The following is a 21,868-nucleotide window of genomic DNA, read 5'->3' as shown; positions in this document are numbered from 1 at the left end:
ATTCCCGGTGGTGAAAATATTAAATCGTCTGTGTCTGTAGAAGAGTCAAGTTTTCGTTTTGAAATTGGTTCCCCTGTCTTACTCTCCATTATGTTTGGGTGTTGCTTGTTTTTGTAATATTTGTCGATAAATGTCTTCAGATTTGTTTTGTGTTATTATCCAGATTCAAGGTTATCACCCACCAGATTGTGCAGTACTAATATTTAGTCTAACTTGCCTATATTGAATATAACATTTATATCTTGAGGTGCTCTACATAACTACGTTCAGTCCGCCATTACCTGTCTCAGTACCGCCTTGCTGCCATAAAGTTACATTAGAAGTACCCATCCAAGAAGGCTTAAGGTCATTGGCCACAGAAAGAAATGACATCCAATCACATTATATGTACAGTAGCTTTGATTGGACTGATAAGGTCAACATCATACTTTCAAAATCTTAGCTAGCAGTCATCATCATCATCATGAATGAAGTCGATAATCTACTGGCAAATCCTTTTTAATCCTTGTCATATGAAGATAAATAATGAAGAGAAATTAGAGATAAACCGTATTGATCATCGGCCATTGGACATGCTCATCTGCCATTGAATATAAACATTACACAACAAGTTGAAATCGCAAATTCAACAAGGAGTGGTTTGGAAGGAATCAGTGACAGTGGCTAACTGCAAGCATTGCAAAGCAATCACTAGCCTGCTATTCAGTGGAGTGGCTGTGTGGCCCCAAATCTGTAATTAAGGGGCTCTTTTCGAAGTTTAAAATTATAAACATTCAACATTGGCCATGCTGTCAATGAAGCATGATTTGTGCCACGCTCAAACCAACTGTTAACTCGGGAACAGCAAAAACTTGACTTCAATGAGTTCAAGACAACTGGGAAATTGGGAATAAATGAGCTCCGACTGGGAAAATACGTTTTGAACAGTCACCCAACTCAGAATTGTAAATCCGACGTCATCATGATTTGACCTTGTTTTTTCCAGAGATCCCAGTTGTTTTGAATCCAGAGAATCCAAATCCAGATAATGCCAGACTTTCATGACGAAATTTGCCCAGGAAGGACCGCCGTGCCAACATCCTGTTCAAGTGAGCACAGCACAACAAGGTTGTATGTTGTATTGTATGCTGCTGCATAAATGATGTAATATGCCAGGGAGATATGTATACTGTAGCTAAGAAAGTAATACTATGTGAATGTTGTGTAGTAAGATGATAGTAGCCATGTGCCTCACCCTAATAATTTGGTCTATTTTCACCTCTTAATTTCACCTAACGTTACTGTTCTGACTCGATGGTGCTGCACATGTAGCCTATAACATATTTTTGAAAATGTCATCATCTAAAATAGTAAGAGTTTTCATTGTCTGCTTATATGCCTCCTTTATTTATCCTACGGTTCTGACTTGGTATACAGGGAGAACACTGTAAGAACGGCCCATGTTCTGAATTCTGTCACTGTACATTAAAAAAGTGCAAAAGAAAATGTTATATTGACTACATCTATCCTAGCTCGCTCATTAATGTCTTAATTGAAATTACGTATTGTCTCTTATCCGCTTGTCACCCCCCTATGCCATAGTTTGTACATCTCAACCACATGCGTTTAAACATATCAGCTATGTTTTTTTTAAAGGCAGTAAATGAGGCTGAATGAACTGTTTAGTTGTCAGACAAGGCTCCACTGATAGCCAGGTGTAGCAGTGGTAAAATGTTGTGACTGCTGTTGGGACAGCTTTATGTAGGCTGTTTGTGGGCACCATTTGTCACTGTTATAGTGCAATTAATGTATTGTTTAGTGGTGCATTGTGTAGTGGCTTTGCTGGCATGCATCCCACTTTCCCCCCCCCACCAAAATGTACATGCTAAAATCGCCACTGCAAATACCTTAGAAAAAAAGCTTCGGGCGTGGATCAGAAAACCAGTCAGTATCTGGTGAGACCACGCTTTGCCTCATGCAGTGTGGAACATCTCCTTAGCACAGAGTTGGTCAGGCAGTTGATTGCTGACTGTGGAATGTTGTCCCACACCTCTTTAATGGCTGTGCGAAGTTGCTGGATATTGGCAGGAACTGGAATACGCTGTCTTACACATGGGTGACATTGTCCTTTTTGCTCCAGTGGATCGACGTTAACCTTTTCTGCACAAGTTCCCAAAAGCGTTTGGCAATTGGTGTGTATTTGGCACGAGTACAGTTAGGCCCTAAAGCTTAGGCTTATGAACTAACGGCAGATAAAATATAATGTCATAAAAATCTCAATGTAGCCTATAGATATGAATTTCACAAGAATTATACATTATGCATCAACCTACGCTCACTACCACCATCACTATTGTCACACTACTACAACACATCTACGTACTAGCGTGGGACAACTACCCAGAGACCACCAAAGAAAAATACAGATTTTCTTAAGTATTACCCTTCTCTTTCCAACACAAACTGAAGAGATGAAATCAGAATTTCATAAAAAATATAAAAAAGATGAAATAGACCATTTCATAAAAACAAAAGACATTTCTTACAAATCTAGAAGGCCACGATTCCCCACTGTTAGACTCGATTCAACCACTCTATATCCATTCTCAAACATGAAAAATGTGCAGTTAAAATAAACATGACAAAATATGCCATTTGACTGTCAAACACTAAATGACCCAAAGCTTTTAGACTGGATACATTTTAAAATAAAATGTACATTCATAACATGACAATCTTGAGTGCTTCATAGAGAGTAACAGGAGTCTTGCGGTTTTGTAACAGTTCTAGGAAAAAGTAATGCTTTCCTACTGAATTCACTTCAGTGAATTGTGTGTGTGTGTGCATGCATGTTGGCATGAATTTGAGTACCTGCGTGTACATCGTCATGCTTCCGCAGGTAGTGACACTTCCGCAGGTAGTTCCCTCCTCTTTATTACACTGCTATTGCACTTCCTCACTGCCTCTCGGTGTGCCAATCTCTGAGGTCAGGGGTCATTTCCCTATGGTGTCACTTACTGCATCTCAATCCCTGCTGCCTGAACCCCAGCCAGCCCTATCTGGGCTGAGTGCTGCATGCTAAACAGGACCTCAAATCCCTGCTGCCAAAACCCCAGCCAGCCCCATCTGGGCTAAGTGCTCCATGCGAAACAGTACAACTTCTGGAGGAAGACAAGTCACACACACACACACACACACACACAGGATGAGAGGTCATCCACCCTTCCCTTTCCGATCCGTTTATCATTCATCCTTCCAATAAGACACTGATTGAACTCAGTCTGAAAATACACTCACTTCAAAGTTATCCGCCCGCTCTGCCCAGATAGAACATAGCTACAGTACATCGAGGACAGACTTTGAAGTTAAATCCTCATACACAACTGTATCTTCTGGGTTGTTGCATTGCGAAGTACAAGATACAGAGGCAGAAGCTGTGTTTAGCACATACACAAATCACCCAGACCCATGAGACCCCTTCAGAGCTCTAACATTCCACCCCCCCCCCCCCCCCCCACACAGGCCCTTCAGAGCTCTAACATTCAAACATACTGTTTGTTTAGACTTAATTTTAGCTGGGTTCTTTGTTTCTTTGTTCCGTGTCCAATGGGGCACAACAGTGGAATGAATCGCACACTCACTCCATTTCCTCCAAAGCCATTCTATTAATTTGGGTTTTCCTCAGACATTGTGTTGGGGAGACTCCACCAGTCTATAGCTCAGAGGGAAGCCGGTGAGTGAACACACTTGATAAGATGGAGGACATGCGAACAGCAACCCCTTTTCTGAGAAAAATAACAATAAACAAGATAACTGTCTGAAGTTCTGTTCTCAAGTGATAGACAGGAGTAAGACATACTACTATGCTATATCTAGGGGTTTTGGTAAACCGTGGGGTTTGGGGTTGAGCGTGCAGAGATGGACAATGAGACTTTTCTTCCCCCTCTCTGCGTCCGCCTTCTCAGCCCAGGCCTCTTTTAGCAGGTCCTGGGTGTTCTGGTGGGTTTCCACCGCGGTCAGCAATTCCTCCAGGCTCTGGTTGTTCTGGAGTCAAAGGCCCAGTCTTGGACCAGTAGTGCATGGCGTGTGAGGCTGAATCCTTACCGGCTCAGGATCTCACGTTTGAGTCCCTCATAGTTCGCTGCCTGTTCGGTGTTCAAGTCGAAGTAGGCATTCTGGGCCTTCCCGGAGAGGTAGGGTGCCAAAAGGCTGGCCCACTTAGGCTTGGGCCATCCTTCCCTCTGCGCCATCCTCTCAAAGGTACACAAATACATCTCCATGTCATATTTCTCCATTAGCTTGACCAGGAACTGATTTGGGCTAGACTCCTGAGCCATATCACCCTTCAGCTGGGCTACCTCCGCTACCAGTCTGAGGTTTTGTTGGCGCTGCTCCTCCAGCGCTAGCTCCTGGATAGTCTGCTGCTTCTGCTGGCTGAGGATTAATTGAGCAACCAGTTCCTCCATGGTAATCTCTGTACGCTCGACCCCATGGCTCCCAAAGCTACCCAAAGTTGCCCACATTCTCCACCATATGTGATAAACCGTGGGGTGTTGGGTTGAGCGTGCAGAGATGTACACAGAGGTAGGGAGGTTCTAGTCAGAAAACACAACTTTACTAGTCAACAAAATAAACATAACAACAAAATAACTTCAGGTTGGCTCAGTCCTTCTTATATTTGGCTCCATGCCTCCGGGAGCTTCGTTCCTCTCTGTAGGCTCACTCCTTGCTTCTCTCTTTATCTTAGTGCGCAGTCCCCGTCTAGAGCATCCGGCGACAGTGCCCCGTCTAGAGCATCCGGCGACAGTGCCCCGTCTAGAGCATCCGGCGACAGTGCCCCGTCTAGAGCTTCCGGCGACAGTGCCCCGTCTAGAGCATCCGGCGACAGTGCCCCATCTAGAGCATCCGGCGACAGTGCCCCGTCTAGAGCTTCCGGCGACAGTGCCTCGTCCAGTGCTTCCGGCAATAGTGCCTCGTCCAGTGCTTCCGGCGACGGCCCACAGTCCGGAACCGGCGCAGCCAGAGTCGCCCTCCAGTCCGGAACCGGCGCAGCCAGAGTCGCCCTCCAGTCCGAAACCGGCGCAGCCAGAGTCGCCCCCCCAGTCCGGAACCGGCGCAGCCAGAGTCACCCTCCAGTCCGGAGCTCCCAGAGTCACCTTCCAGCCCGAGGTCTCCAGCGACGTGCCTCAGCCCGAGGTATCTAGCGACGCGCCTTAGCCCAGAGACTTCTGTAGGGGTATACAGGCATGAGCTTGCAAGGGGGGTGGGCAGGCTAGTTTATGGACCTAAGCAAGAGCCTGAGCCACCTCCGTTGTAGGAGGATTGGGGAGGAGGGGGTGTAGCACAAGAACCATCGGTGACGGTGGCTACCCTCCCCTCCCTTTAGTTTGGGATTATTTTTGTTTTGGGGTTTATTTTTGTGTTTTTTTGTTTGAGGTGCTTCGGGGTCTGCACCTTGGGGGGGGGGGGGGGGGGGGGGGGGGGGGGGGGGGGGGGGGGTACTGTCACATCCTGACCAGTAAAAGGGGTTGTTTGTTATTGTAGTTTGGTCAGGGTGTGGCAGGGGGTGTTTGTTTAGTGTGTTTCAGGGTTTTTGGGGCAGGGTTGACCTTCAATTGGAGGCAGCTGTTCCTCGTTGCCTCTAATTGAAGGTCTTATTTAAAAGGGGTGTTTGTTCATTGGGATTTGTGGGTAGTTGTTTCTCCGTATAGTCATGTGTCCTTACGGGAATGTTTTTCGTCGTTGTTTTGTTCAAGTGTTTCGTTTCTTTAATAAATAAGAAGATGAGCATACACATTCCTGCTGCATTTTGGTCCACTCTCCATACGACGAATGTGACACTGTGTTCCAATGGCACATTGTGTTAGCAAATCCAAGTTTATCATTTTAAAAGGCTAATTGATTATTAGAAAACCCATTTGCAATTATGTTAGCACAGCTGAAAACTGTTGTGCTGCTTGAAATAAATCACAGACACTGTCACCAGCAAAGCACCCCCACACCATAACACCTCATCCTCCATGCTTTACGGAAATACACATGTGGAGTTCATCCGTTCACCCACACGGCGTCTCAAAAAGACACAGCGGTTGGAACCAAAAATCCCCAATTTGGACTCCAGACCAAAGGACAGATTTCCACCGGCCTAATGTCCATTGCTCATGTTTCTTGGCCCAAGCAAGTCTCTTATTCTTATTGGTGTCCTTTAGTAGTGGTTTCTTTGCAGCAATTCAACCATGAAGGCCTGATTCACACAGTCTCCTCTGAACAGTTGATGTTGAGATGTGTCTGTTATTTGAACTCTGTGAAGCATTTATTTGGACTGCAATTTCTGAGGCTGGTAACTCTAATGAACTTATCCTCTGCAGTAGATGTAACTCTGGGTCTTCCATTCCTGTGGCGGTCCTCATGAGAGCCGGTTTCATCATAGCGCTTAACGGTTTTCGCGAATGCACTTGAAGAAACTTTCAAAGTTCTTGAAATGTTCCATATTGACTGACCTTCATGTCTTAAAGTTATGATGGACTGTCGTTTCTCTTTGCTTATTTGAGCTGTTCTTGCCATAATATGGACTTGGTCTTTTACCAAAAAGGGCTATCTTCTGTATACCCCCTACCTTGTCACAACACAATTGATAGGCTCAAACGCATTAAGGAAAGAAATTCCACAAATTTGAAGAATCTCAAATACCAAGTGTGTGCAAAGCTGTCATCAAGGCAAAGGGTGGTTATTGGAAGAATCTCAAATATAAAATATATTTTGATTTGTTTAACATATTTTTGGTTACTACATGATTCCATATGTGTTATTTCATAGTTTTGATGTCTTCGCTATGATTCTACAATGTAGAAAATAGTAAAAATAAAGAAAAACCCTTGAATGAGTAGGTGTTCTAAAACTTTGGACCGGTAGTGTACATACAAGGGTTTTTCTTAATTTTGTACTATTTTCTATATTGTAGAAATCAATGGTGTACATATTGATGCATGTGGGGACAGAAGACTGAGATAGGGAGAGATTGAATATGTCCGTAAACACTCCAACCAGCTGGTCTGCGCATACTCTGAGGATGCGGCTAGAGATGCCGTCTGGGCCAGCAGCCTTGCGAGGATTAACAAGCTTAAATGTCTTACTCATGTTGGTCATGGAGAAGCAGGGCCCACCACGTCGGTGGCACTGTGTTATCCTCAAAGTGGGCGAAGAAGGTGTTTAGCTTGTCCGGAAGCAAGACGTCGGTGTCCGCGACGTGGCTGTTTTTTCCTTTGTAGTCCGTGATTGTCTGTAGATCCTGCCACATACGTCTCGTGCCTGAGCCGTTGAATTGCGACTCTACTTTGTCTCTATACTGACGTTTTGCCTATTTGATTGCCTTACGGAGGTAATACCTACACTGTTTGTATTCAATGGTTTTCCCAGTGCCCTTGCCATGGTTCGTGCTTTCAGTTTTGTGCAAATGCTGCTATCTATCCACGGTTTCTGATTAGGGTATGTTTTAATAGTCACAGTGGGTACAACATCTCCTATACACTTCCTAAACTCAGTCATCGTATCAGTGTATTTGTAAATTGTATTCTCAGAGGCTACCCGGAACATATCCCAGTCCGCGTGATCAAAACAATCTTGAAGCGTGGATTCTGATTGGTCAGACCAACGTTGAATAGTCCTTAGCATGGGTACTTCCTGTTTGAGTTTCGGCCTATAGGAAGGAAGTAGCAAAATGGAGTTGTGATCCGATTTGCCGAAGGGAGGGCAGCGGAGGGCCTTGTAGGCATCCTGGAAGTTGGAGTAGCAAGGTTGAGTGTTTTAGCATCAAGAGTACTATGGTCAATGTGTTGAACTTCGGTAGTGTTTTCCTCAAATTTGCTTTGTTGAAATCCCCAGCTCAATAAATGCAGACTCAGGATATGTGGTTTCCAGTTTGCATAAAGTCCAGTGAAGTTCTTTGAGGACCGTTGTGGTATCGGCTTGAGGGGGAATATACATGGCTGTGACTATAACAGAAGACAATTCTCTTGTGAGGTAATACGGTCGGCATTTGATTGTGAGGTATTCTAGGATCGGGTGAACAAAAGGACTTGAGTTTCTGTATGTTATTACAATCACACCATGAGTAGTTAATCATGAAACATACACCCACGCCCTTTTTCCCGGAGAGTTATTTATTCCTGTCTGGGGGATGAACTGAGAACCCAACTGGCTGTACAGACTCAGACAGTATATCCTGAGAGAGCTATGTTTCCGTGAAACCAAGTATGTTACAATCCCTAATGTCTCTCTGGAAGGAGATCCTTGCCCTGAGCTCGTCAACTTTATTATCCAGAGACTGAAAATTAGCTAGTAATATACTCAGAAGTGGTGGGTGGTGTGCGTGCCTCCTGAGTCAGACTAGAAGTCCACTACGAATACCTCTTCTCCGCCGGCGGTGTTTTGGATCAGCCTCTGGAATCAGTTTAATTGCCCTGGGGGATACAAAGAAAGGATCCGATTCGGGAAAGTCTTATTCCTGGTCGTAGTGCTGGTGAGTTACCACCACTCTAATATCCAAAAGTTGTTCCCAGCTGTATGTAATAACACACAAAAATTATGGGCTAATAATGTAAGAAATAACACAAATCACAAAATAGTGCAAAGTTGCTAAGGAGCTAGTAACACGGCTGCCCTATATGTCGGCGCCATTTTCTTGAATGTGTCTGTTACTTGAATTCTGTGAAGCATTTATTTTGGCTGCAATCGGAGGTGCAGTTAACTCCAATGAACTTATCCTCTACAGCAGAGGTGATGGTTTTTGTGAATGCACTTGAAGAAACTTTCAAAGTTCTTGAAATTTTCCGGATTGACTGACCTTCATGTCTTAAAGTAATGATGGATTGTCGTTTCTCTTTGCTTATTTGAGCTGTTCTTGCCATAATATGAACTTGGTCTTTTACCAAATAGGGCTATCTTCTGTATACCACCCCTACCTTGTCACAACACAACTGATTGACTCAAACACAAGGCAAGAAATTCTACAAATGTACTTTTAAAAAGGCACACCTGTTAATTGAAATGCATTCAAGGTGACTACCTCATGAAGCTGGTTTAAAGAATGCCAAGAGTGTGCAAGATGTCATCAAGGCAAAGGGTGGCTACGTTGAAGAATCTCAAATATAAAATATATTTTCATTTGTTTAACACTTTTTTGGTTACTACATGATTCCATATGTGTTATTTCATAGTTGTGATGTCTTCTCTATTACTCTACAATGTAGAAAATAGTAAAAATAAAGAAAAACCCTGAAATAAATATACACATACATACATATATATATACACATATATATATATATATATATATATATATATATACATATATACATATATACATATACATATATATATATATATGCTAAACAGGTGGGGCTCAAAACGCATGGCTTTTTTGTTGATGTCCTGAATGACAGGTCGCCACTGAGCATTTTGTTGGACGATGTATACCATGTGTATCCCATACACAAGACAAATAAAAATGGAAACTACTGGATAAATGTAAAGTTTATGAGGGTAAAGTCAAAATATACAAGTATATTGCGACAGGGCCATAGAGAGGCGTGAGTGGGGATGATCCATAAGGATGTCAGGTTTTATGAAGCTTGGTACTGGACCAGCAAAAGGTCTCACTCAGGTTTTTTATATTGTCATACTTTCTCTCTACATATTTTCCCAATGCAGACATGCACACACACACACCATGTATATTTCAAAAGAGAACAAATAACAACACTCAAGACACTCGAGTTTAAAGGTCCAATACTGCCATTTTTATCTCAATATCAAATCATTTCTGGGTAACAATTAAGTACATTACTGTGATTGTTTTTAATTAAAATTGTCAAATTTTGCTAGGACTGTCTGGGAGTGGTCTGAGTGTGGAGGGAAAAACTAAAAACTAGCTGTTGTTGGCATAGAGGTTTGGAACTCTTTCTTATTGGTCTCTTAACTAATTTACCACCTGTTGATGTCACCAAAACTACATCCCACCAAAACAGGCTGAAATTTCATGGGGTCTTTTCAAACACTTCTTACACTAAAAGGGCATTTTCATAATTTTCACAATATTATTCCAACCTCAGTGTGGAAATATATATATAAAACACAGAAAATCACATTTTTGACTGCACTGGGCCTTATTTTTTCCTTGTCACACGTGAGCCATAAAGTAAATGTATGCTATACATTTTAACAGAAAGGAACAGCATATATATCTTTTACTTTCTCTTCCTCTGCTGCCTTTCCTTCCTCCCCCTTAACCACCCACAACGCAGACAGATATCAAAGTGAGTTATACAGCTGTAATCACCACCACCATGACGGGTAAAAGCAGGCACTATCCAACACAGCCATATGCACAACCGCTAATATCACAGCATTCAATTAGAATGTCTGTATATCATCCATCTAGTGGCCTTTAATGGTCCGTTGGTCACAGAAAGATGTGAGGAGAAAAAAAGACTGATTGTAATTATACAGGCTTTCAGAATCAGAAGTCATACCATGCCTGTATGGAAGAAAGGGGGGCAGGGAAGCTGTATAAGAGGGCTAGGCAACAGAGACAGACAGGGAAGGAAGGGCGGGTTTTATATGAGAAGCTTCATAAATACGGCCCTGACTGCCAGAGGGAAGGCTTTATAAGAACATGGCTAGGCTAGAGGGACAAACCTAGCTGGAAACAATTCCCAGGTCCATGAGACAGGGGATATAAAAGAAGCACAAAGTGCACTCCCTTCCATTTCATTACTATGTATTGTACCTAGGATTAAAAAACAGGTCGCTGCTTCAACATTGTAGACTGAATGGTACCACAAAGCTAAGTGCTTTAGGTACTGGAACGTTCACTGAGTTGACATGCTGGAAGTGTCTCTCCACTTCTGGCTCCTCCTGACTCAGTCTGAATGATTAATCACATTCCCACACCTGCCATCAGGGTGAGCATTTATCTGCATCGCAAAGGACAGCCACTATATCGCTCTGTCTCGCTCTCTCACCGTATCGGCGGCTGTCTTTCTGTCACTTTCTTCCTGCCTCCCTCTCAAATAAGAACCTTACATTCATCCACTGATCCACTCAGCATGAGGCCTACATGGTTATACTCATCCCGCTGTAGTAGCTCCTTACAGTAATCTGCTGTGCTCTAGGTTCAGAGCCTCTACCGATGCATCCTTCTCTTTTGGGATCAGTGTATTAGCCTCAAACCTCAACACCCTCTGTGTCCATGATCTAACCCAAACAACCCCTGGCCTCTGTGTCCATGCTCTAACCCCTACACCCCTAGTCCTGTGTCCATGATCTAACCCCTACAACCCCTGTCCCCCATCTGATCTTACCTCCACGGGGAACCTCCTGCTGTTGATGCTGTGTTCCGACCCTGCTGATCCGTTACTCTGACCCCAGTGGAACTCTATCTTCTCCGCCTTGAAGCGTCCAGGTAGTCCTGCCCCCCGTACAAAATAGTCATCCTTCAGCAGAACAGCCACTGAGAGAGGGGTGAAAGAGTAAATACAAGTGAGTATTGGAAGAGAAATAGGTGTGACTATCACTCACAATTAAAAGCTGATGTTTTGTTTTTCCTCAATCAGAAATTCAAAGAACTTGGCTGTCAATAGCCTTCATCAGCTAGATAGATAGATAGATAGATAGATAGATAGATAGATAGATAGATAGATAGATAGATAGATAGATAGATAGATAGATAGATAGATAGATAGATAGAGATCCACTCCCTTAGATAGAGGGCATGGGGAGGAGAGGTTAAAAGGCAGATAAACGTAGAGGGTCAGAAAAGGAAAGAAAGCAGAGAAGAGATACAGTCAGTAAGAGGGATAAGTTAAGGAAAATGTCTTATGTCAATCTGTGATTTGCCTTTTCTCTTTGAATGTGCCTCAGTCCATTCTGATTATTGTCCAGAACTGTTATGGCCGAGACCAATGTAAAATTTATATTCGACTTGACTTGTGTGCATACCAGTACATCCTGTTTAATTTCCTTCTAAATTAAAGTATTTTTCTGCTGAAGCCTATTTGAAGCTAGGGGACTCAGGGAGTTGGACACATAAGAGCCTTCTTCTGCGCTGTCATCATTGGCCTTAAAGGTCCCTGATGACATGCTAATTCTCAGTTAAATAGGCTCCATTGCTTCATAAGGCTTTGTTACTGTAGTCGAATTCTTGAACTAGAAACCCTCAGCTGAATGTGAAACCTTTGAACACTTACAGTGACAAATTGAGCTTTGCCCAGAGACTTAAGCCATCAATTAACCCCTGCAACCTCCAATAAACACGCTTTGTCAAGTCAAGGGGATATCTGTGTTCCATCAAAGGACTTGGGCTAGCTTGCTGGCTACAGCCTTCTCTGGGCTTTCTAAATTTAAATACATTATCAAACACAGTTGAATTACCTCAGCATCAATGGTTCACGACTTCATGCAAGAAGACTTGCATATTTCAGAGACAAAACATGTCTTTGCAGTTTGCTTTGAAAGTTAGTTAAAGCTGGTCTTGTTGAAGAATTCCCCCTTCAGGAGTTGGAGTTGTGAAACGTAAACATAAGTAAAGGCTTTGGCTGTGTGTGGTGTAAACACTGAAGCTGCATTTGTTGTGTTTTCCCGGATGTCTACCCTCCTCCTATTCACATCTGAGGTCCTGCTGAGTTTGCCTGAGTCACGCAACATCTGGGCCTGTATTCAGAAATAGTGAAGTGCTGATCTAGGATCAGTTATGCCTTTTAGATCATAATGGAAAAGATTGTGTACATGGGATCCTAAAACAACACTCCTACGCAGAGAAGCTTTATGAATAGAGGCACTGAAACTCCATTGTGTGAAGAACTCTGACATTTCCCCTGTCTGTCTGTGACGTGGTAGCTAAGTGAGTGTGCTCTGTGCATATTTAGATGAATCCATAACCCTTGAACATCTCTCCAGCTGACATCATTAGCCAGATTAGGCCCCTGATCCCCCTGTCTGTTAGGATTTAAGGGAGGATTTAACCTAGCCAGGCCCTCCAGATGAAATGCAGCTACACCCAGGCTTCTTTTAATCACAAATCCAACAGAGGAGGAGAGGAGAGAGGAATGAGGGGATGAGCATGAGGACAAACAAACCCACATTGATTATAAACACCACAGAGCAGGGGGAACAAGCAGTGTCACGGGGGGAGGGAGGGAGAGCGAGCGAGCGAGCGAGCGAGCGAGAGAGAGAGAGAGAGAGAGGTAGATGGACGGTATGAATGAGGGGTATAGAGAGAGTGAGACAGATTGTATTTAACCTTTATTTAACTAGGCAAGTCAGTTAAGAACAAATTCTTATTTACAATGACGGCCTACCCCGGACGACGCTGGGCCAATTGTGCGCCGCCCTACGGGACTCCCAATCGCGGTCGGATGTGATACAGCCTGGATTCGAACCAGGGACTGTCGTGATGCCTCTTGCACTAAAATTCAGTGCCTTAGACCGCTGCACCACTCGGAAGCCCAAGAAAGAGTGTGAGAACGGAGAGAGAGAAAGGGTGAAGACACACGCAAAGTGTCAAGCGATAGACAGTAATACAATGTGTAGATGGGACTTGCTGTGTGTAGTGGGCAGAGCTTCTATGGAGAACTGAGAGGGGATCTGGGCGTACAAACGCAGGCTAGGGTTTGTTAAGCTAAAGAGGTTCAGCACACAAGCTCCACCAAGCACCCTGTAAACATACAGCCGCACAGCGGAGAACTGATCCCCCTTCTCTGGCTAGTGTCATGGACAACAGTCACACACACATGCATACACATGCAAAAACACACAGAGGAGAGGCTGGCTTTTGGGACTTTGATTAGCCATGCTGCCCTCTCGGTGTTTTGGCACTTCAGCAGTCGAGCTGAGCAGGGCAGGAATAAGATGCTAAGCCAAAAAGACCTTGAATCACAGGCTGTGAAAGACGGGAAGTAAATCCGTGATCAATGCAAATGTCTCCGGTGCCAGCGTTTCCTCATGAATTTGCTTAAGGCTTGCTTGACATTTGCCTGGGAAAGAAATGTTTAGCTGAAGACTTCTGGACGCTGGCCAATCAGCTGCTACTCAAAGCCAAAGTAGGTCAAGGCACCATGCAGGGAAATCGATTAGGATCAACTTTGAAGATCTAGTCCCTTTGTGGTTAATTACAATGTTGGCAGGATCATGCAAGGTGAAGTGTAGCCCTTTCCACCCACAGGCCCCGGTCAGCCTGTATACGGGATGAAAGTGCTCTGAAAGCGGAGACTTTGAGGACAATAATAAATACCATTTTGATGTCATACAGGCAAAACGCGCAACCGTGAGTCGCAAACTTCACATTTCCATACTTAAAAACAAATGTCATTTACAGCATCAATGTTTACAATCGAGAACATTTGCTGCGGAACACACACTTGAATGACTCCATTCTATGTGCACCAAAATTACAATATGTTTGTCTGAAAGTGCCTTTTAATAAAATCCTAACACTGTAAGATCATATTTTGTTACTTAGCTAGCCATGTTGGCACTACAATAAGCTTTCAGATAATGCCCACCTGACCCACATTGAAATGACTTAGGAACTGTACACAGTTTGGAGAGGTGTCCCCCCCACTTGGAGACACCAGTTAGACATCTCACTCAAACTGTTGTTATCATTTTTTCATATCCTGCACCTACTGACGTTTGTATGAATATTCTGATGTTACTGAATGTATCCAGAGCATTTTTCGATTTTGTTATTGACAAATGCTAAGAAAAGTACAGTAAGTGTAAAATTCACATAAAATCAACAATATAATGTTTGGATTCAGCCTTGTGTCAGGTGAACTGTTGTGTCCTCACTTTTGATCTGATAATTACTCCCTAATCTCCAAAGTGTTATCCTTCAATTGCTACCATGGTCATGAATATGCTTTTTATAGTTCTTCTGTTAGGGCCAAATTAAAATGTTTCTATCAACATAGGCTAATTTCCATGAGTGTAAGGGTTTAACACTTTGTAAAGCCATAACCGAACGTTGACTCATCAAATCACATTTTATTGGTCACATACACGTGTTTAGCAGATGTTATTGCGGTTGTAGCGAAATGCTTGTGATCGAACGGTGTGTATTTATGTCTCCTCTCCGACTGATCTTTTTCTTCCATACCCCCCACGTCTTGATCCTTACACACAGTATGAAGGAGCATTTGAGGATAGCGCCTCAGCCCACCATGCTGAAGAATTAAAAACCCAAGCCTGTTCTACTCCAATAGTTTCGGATGAGTGAAGGAATGCTGACCTGCCTTCTGACCGGAGCATTGAGGAAAGCACCCATCTTTGTCTCACCCTGCTACGTTAGGTAAAAAACTGTTCTCTCTGAACAAATGAAGGCACGCTGACCTGTCTTTCCTGTGTTCTTCATGGAGGTCTTGTTGGATGACTCGGCGTTGAACCCGTTGAGGGTCAGCTCCTGGCACTCCTGAGACACCTTGGCATCCTCGTCTGAGATGTCCACTGGTGATTGGTTCCTCTCCGCACACTCAGGGTATGAGGAGGCCCAGACCCCAGGACTGTGGTTCCCTAGAAGAAGAGAGGAGGGAGAGTCAGTTCTCAGCACTAAGATCTGGGCCTGTATTCAAAATGTGCTCAGATTAGGAGTGCTGATCTAGGTTCAGGTCCCCCACCCATCAGTGTCCATACAGTATAATGTTTAATACAGTCTAATACAGTCATTTTGATGTAAAAGGCTATTCTGATCCTAGATCAGCATTCCTACTCTGAGACCCTGGCTATGAAGATGTCACAGTCCCGATACCCATAATGTGCGTGAAGCCCATCGAAAATCCAGCTGGTTTTACTACTACAGTTCCTAAACAGAGACATGAGAGAGTAAAAACGTTTCTCCCCACCTCTCACTTTGTATTGAGAGAGACTGTAGAACCAGTACTGAAATCAACTTCCACCCTGCAGCACCTTCCCTGATCCACTGACTGCTCTTCTAATCCTCTCTCTCCCCCACAGCAGAGATCCTAATACAGAATAATCCACCATCGCAGACAGGGATGCTCTTGATCTGTTCACCACTACAATGGGACCAATAGAACTACAAAAGACTGCAAGGACCACAGACAAAGGATCACAGGCAAAGGCAGACTCAAACACTTCTCTCGATTAACAAATCATTTATGAGCCCATTCCCTAAAGGTTAGAGTCAACTTTTCAAGTTGTTCATTAAATAAAAATGTGACTTCCTTTTTACTACCACCCCCGGGGCCCTCCGGACCAGGGCTGGCTTTATGGCATGCTGTGGGATATATATATATTTTTTTTTTTAAATCAGACACAATTGTCTATTCCTCAATAATGTTCTCCTGGATGACATGAATATTACAGATTTAAAATATCCTACTGCTTCAGCCAGGTCTTGGTCGGACTCCCCACAAACACATGCAGGCAGGCATGCATGCACAAACTGTCACGTCCTGGCCAGTATATAAGGTTAATTGTTTGTAGTTTGGTCAGGGCGTGACAGAGGGTATTTGTTTTATGTGGTTCAGGGTGGTGTGTTTGGTTTAAGGGTGTTTGTTTTAGTAATTCCGGGTGTTGGTTTGTTTAGGTATTTCTATGTGGAGTCTAGTATGTCTGTTTCTATGTCTGGTGAATTGGTGTTGGGACTCTCAGTTGAAGGCAGGTGTTTTCTATCTGCCTTTGATTGAGAGTCTCATAAATGAGGGTGTGTTTGTGTTTGTGTTTTGTGGGTGATTGTTCTGTGTTCAGCCCTAGGCTTTGCCAGACTGTTTAGTTGTTCGTTCGTTTTCGTGTTTTGTTGTTTTGGAGTGCTCTTTTGATAATTTAAATAAAAGTCAAAATGAGCATACACGTACCTGCTGCGTATTGGTCTACATTTTCAGACGACGATTTCGTTATATCGTCGGAAGACGAAGAAGATAACCGTGACAGAATCACCCACCACCAAAGGACCAAGCAGCAGGAGAACAGCATGGATGGATGGACATGGGCGGATTTAAGGAGGTTCGTGTCCAGGGCTATGGAAGAGTTAAGGGAACCCGAGAGGCAGCCCCAAGAAATTTTTGGGGGGGGGCACAAGGGCTGTGAAGAGGGGCAAGGATGGAGCCCCAGGCCAGCTCCCCGCACTAGCCCTGAGGTACGTGTCTCCAATCTGGTACGCCCAGTACCAGCACCCCGCACCAAGCCCAAGGTGCGTGTCCCCAGCCCCGCCAGTCAACAGTCGTCGGAGCTGCCCGCCAGTCAACAGTCGTCGGAGCTGCCCGCCAGTCAACAGTCGTCGGAGCTGCCCGCCAGTCAACAGTATTCGGAGCTGCCCGCCAGTCAACAGTCGTCGGAGCTGCCCGTCAGTCAACAGTCGTCGGAGCTGCCCGTCAGTCAACAGTCGTCGGAGCTGCCCGTCAGTCAACAGTCGTCGGAGCTGCCCGTCAGTCAACAGTCGTCGGAGCTGCCCGTCAGTCAACAGTCGTCGGAGCTGCCCGTCAGTCAACAGTCGTCGGAGCTGCCCGCCAGTCAACAGTCGCCGGAGTGGTCAGACTGCGCTGAACTGCCGGAGTGGCCAGACTGCGCTGAACTGCCGGAGTGGCCAGACTGCGCTGAACTGCCGGAGTGGCCAGACTGCGCTGAACTGCCGGAGTGGCCAGACTGCGCTGAACTGCCGGAGTGGCCAGACTGCGCTGAACTGCCGGAGTGGCCAGACTGCGCTGAACTGCCGGAGTGGCCAGACTGCGCTGAACTGCCGGAGTGGCCAGACTGCGCTGAACTGCCGGAGTGGCCAGACTGCGCTGAACTGCCGGGTGCAGACTGCGCTGAACTGCCCTACTGCCGGAGTGGCCAGACTGCGCTGAACTGCCGGAGTGGCCAGACTGCGCTGAACTGCCGGAGTGGCCAGACTGCGCTGAACTGCCGGAGTGGCCAGACTGCGCTGAACTGCCGGAGTGGCCAGACTGCGCTGAACTGCCGGAGTGGCCAGACTGCCCTGAACTGCCGGAGTGGCCAGACTGCCCTGAACTGCCGGAGTGGCCAGACTGCCCTGAACTGCCGGAGTGGCCAGACTGCCCTGAACTGCCGGAGTGGCCAGACTGCCCTGAACTGCCGGAGTGGCCAGACTGCCCTGAACTGCCGGAGTGGCCAGACTGCCCTGAACTGCCGGAGTGGCCAGACTGCCCTGAACTGCCGGAGTGGCCAGACTGCCCTGAACTGCCGGAGCTGCCAGACTGCCCTGAACTGCCGGAGCTGCCAGACTGCCCTGACCTGCCGGAGCTGACAGACTGCCCTGACCTGCCGGAGCTGACAGACTGCCCTGACCTGCCGGAGCTGACAGACTGCCCTGACCTGCCGGAGCTGACAGACTGCCCTGACCTGCCGGAGCTGACAGACTGCCCTGACCTGCCGGAGCTGACAGACTGCCCTGACCTGCCGGAGCTGACAGACTGCCCTGACCTGCCGGAGCTGACAGACTGCCCTGACCTGCCGGAGCTGACAGACTGCCCTGACCTGCCGGAGCTGACAGACTGCCCTGACCTGCCGGAGCTGACAGACTGCCCTGACCTGCCGGAGCTGACAGACTGCCCTGACCTGCCGGAGCTGACAGACTGCCCTGACCTGCCGGAGCTGACAGACTGCCCTGACCTGCCGGAGCTGACAGACTGCCCTGACCTGCCGGAGCTGACAGACTGCCCTGACCTGCCGGAGCTGACAGACTGCCCTGACCTGCCGGAGCTGACAGACTGCCCTGACCTGCCGGAGCTGACAGACTGCCCTGACCTGCCGGAGCTGACAGACTGCCCTGACCTGCCGGAGCTGACAGACTGCCCTGACCTGCCGGAGCTGACAGACTGCCCTGACCTGCCGGAGCTGACAGACTGCCCTGACCTGCCGGAGCTGACAGACTGCCCTGACCTGCCGGAGCTGACAGACTGCCCTGACCTGCCGGAGCTGACAGACTGCCCTGACCTGCCGGAGCTGACAGACCGCCCAGACCGCCCAGAGCTGATAGACTGCCCAGACTGCCCCGAACCGCCAGACTGCCCAGACTGCCTGGAACGGCCAGAACCTGAGCCGCCTCCAAGATAGGTGGGTTGGGGAGGGGGGGGTGTAGCACAGTGCCGTCGTTGACGGCAGCCACCCTCCCTTCCCTCCCTTTAGTAAGGGGGAATTTTTCTTTTAGGTATTGTTTGGGGGTATTTTTTGTTTGTTTTTAAGGTGCTTCTGGGGTAGCACCTTTAAGGGGGGGGTACTGTCACGTCCTGGCCAGTATATAAGGTTAATTGTTTGTAGTTTGGTCAGGGCGTGACAGAGGGTATTTGTTTTATGTGGTTCAGGGTGGTGTGTTTGGTTTAAGGGTGTTTGTTTTAGTAATTCCGGGTGTTGGTTTGTTTAGGTATTTCTATGTGGAGTCTAGTATGTCTGTTTCTATGTCTGGTGAATTGGTGTTGGGACTCTCAGTTGAAGGCAGGTGTTTTCTATCTGCCTTTGATTGAGAGTCTCATAAATGAGGGTGTGTTTGTGTTTGTGTTTTGTGGGTGATTGTTCTGTGTTCAGCCCTAGGCTTTGCCAGACTGTTTAGTTGTTCGTTCGTTTTCGTGTTTTGTTGTTTTGGAGTGCTCTTTTGATAATTTAAATAAAAGTCAAAATGAGCATACACGTACCTGCTGCGTATTGGTCTACATTTTCAGACGACGATTTCGTTATATCGTCGGAAGACGAAGAAGATAACCGTGACACAAACACACATATACACGCCAGACCTGGATTCAAATACTATTTAAAATATCTCAATTACTTTCACATACATTCAAAGTAAGTATTCAGATATATTTTACTTGAAAAGACAAGTAGTTTAATATTTTTATGTTTTTGGAAATACACTTGGAAATTATTTGAAAATACTCAAATACACTGAGTCAAATACACGTCCATGCATTTAAGCCAGAAATGTTCAAATAGTATTTGAATTAAGTATTTGAAAATACTCTCAAATACAATTTCTTAGACTATTGTTTTTTTTTTTGGGGGGGGGGCTGTGTATTTTAAAAACCAGATAGATAAATACACATGTACAGTATTTGAACCCAGGTCTGACACATGCACACACACACACACACACACACACACACACACACACACACACACACACACACACACACACACACTCTAACTGAGTAGCAATTCACAGCAGTAATGCATTTTTTTCCTGATTAATTTGTTACCAGTTTCCAGGGCCTTAAATGCACTTTTTGTTCCACCAGCCACTGTAGCATTAATTTAGCTATAAATATGGTCATACTTGACTATTTTTATTCACAACTGCAAGTGAAAGGCTCGCAATTTGGAGCCCCGAGCACCCGCCAACGTGGCTGGTGAAACAGACATCTTACCTGCCAATGGCAAAATCTACCTGCCAAATTTTAGGCCCTGCCAGTTTGATGCTGAAGCAGTAAAATAGACCCAAGTGCTACAGATTTGTCCATTGAGTTAAATTTGGATGAATTGTCTTCTCCCCATTCCACACACCACCTGGAAGTGTGTATTTATTGGCCAGGTCTGGATTCCATGGAAGGGCTGGCGCTAAGTATCTGGGGCTGTGCTTCTCACTAATGGCTGCATCAGCAAGCTGGAGTGAAGTCATCAGTCATCGCCTTGTGTCTGTCTGTACCAGTGCCACTCTAATATCTCACACCGTTAAAGAAAAGTGTGCACATGGGGATGTGTGAAACTTACTCCTCAACCCGAAGTGTCCCTACTTGCGCCAGCGAATAGCTAACTAAACGCGTGGCACGACTGGTAAGACACTTCAGGAGGGCGGTCACGTGGGCTAGCAAAGCAGAGGTCCTCGGTTCGAGCCTGTCTGAGCCAAATCAGAAGTGGTACTAGCTGAACAAGCAGCGTGACATCCTTTATACACACACACACACACACTCCCGTCTCGCCATTGTAATATGAGCAGATAAAAGACATCTGCTTGCCACTCAAAAGTGTGCAGACTTGAGGACACAGTTCATATCCCAATACAGAAACAGCAAGCATTTACAATAAGTATTTGAGTAGTTAACATCTCCTCCCATTCAGCCATAGTAATAACAGAAGATGGCTGCTTGCCACTCAACAGGATACTGTTCATATACAGCGGAGAGAGAAAGCAAGCTCTGAGGAAATGTCATGTATTTTCTACTTCTGTAAATAAAACCCTGGCTGTCTCGGTTTGACATATTCCTCTCTCTGCCCTGATCCAGTTAAATATACGAGGTGGAACCACAAATCTAATCCTCTACGAATATATTCTGTTTTCTTCGAAATAACAAACAACCCGATTCCATGCAAACCCATGTTTTCAGGAAGGCAAATAATATAACCAAATGAACGACAAAAAGCAATAAAACAATAAGCTCTGAGAGAAAATGCGCAAAAGAAACATAATTACACACATTCAAAATGTAAACGTTTTCTGCTTTTCGGAGCTGTAGCCTTCAGTTCACCTTTCTGGAAAGCAATCCCTGATGAAAAGCTAGCTCAGAGCTTTCCACGTCTATTATTTGTTGGCAACTTATTTTGTAAATAACCTTCTGTAGCTTTATGAAAACTGTTCTGCCTGTAGCCTCAAATCCTGATGCCCCTCCTCACAGACAACAACAAAACACATAGTCATCATCAGTGGTGTAATGTACTTTAGTAAACATACTTTAGTCCCTTTCAGTATATGTGCTTTAGTATTTATATTGTTGACAACTTTTACTTTAACTTCACTACAAAGAAAAGAATGTACTTTTTACTTCATAAATGTTCCCTGACACCCAAAATCCCTAGTTACATTTTGAATGCTTAGCAGGACAGGAACATGGCCCGATTTACACACTTATCAAGAGAACATCCCTGG

General features: G+C 45.3%; 1 protein-coding gene across 2 annotated transcripts in view; it reads right to left on the bottom strand.

The window, feature by feature from the left end:
• ca16b (carbonic anhydrase XVI b) overlaps window positions 1–21,868 on the bottom strand; it is a 298,762-nt gene that overhangs the window by 82,735 nt on the left and 194,159 nt on the right. For both annotated transcript variants that reach the window (XM_029775887.1, XM_029775888.1), the window contains exons 3-4: window positions 15,367–15,546; window positions 11,340–11,488 (exon numbers count right to left, since the gene is read on the bottom strand). In XM_029775887.1, coding sequence (XP_029631747.1) covers window positions 11,340–11,488; window positions 15,367–15,546 — 329 coding nt within the window. The remainder of the gene's footprint in view (window positions 1–11,339; window positions 11,489–15,366; window positions 15,547–21,868) is intronic.

The sequence above is a fragment of the Salmo trutta genome, chromosome 14 (genome assembly GCF_901001165.1).
Source record: "Salmo trutta chromosome 14, fSalTru1.1, whole genome shotgun sequence".
Lineage (NCBI taxonomy): Eukaryota > Metazoa > Chordata > Actinopteri > Salmoniformes > Salmonidae > Salmo > Salmo trutta.
Note: the sequence above shows the minus strand (reverse complement) of the source record. Positions and strands in the feature narration are given on the sequence as shown.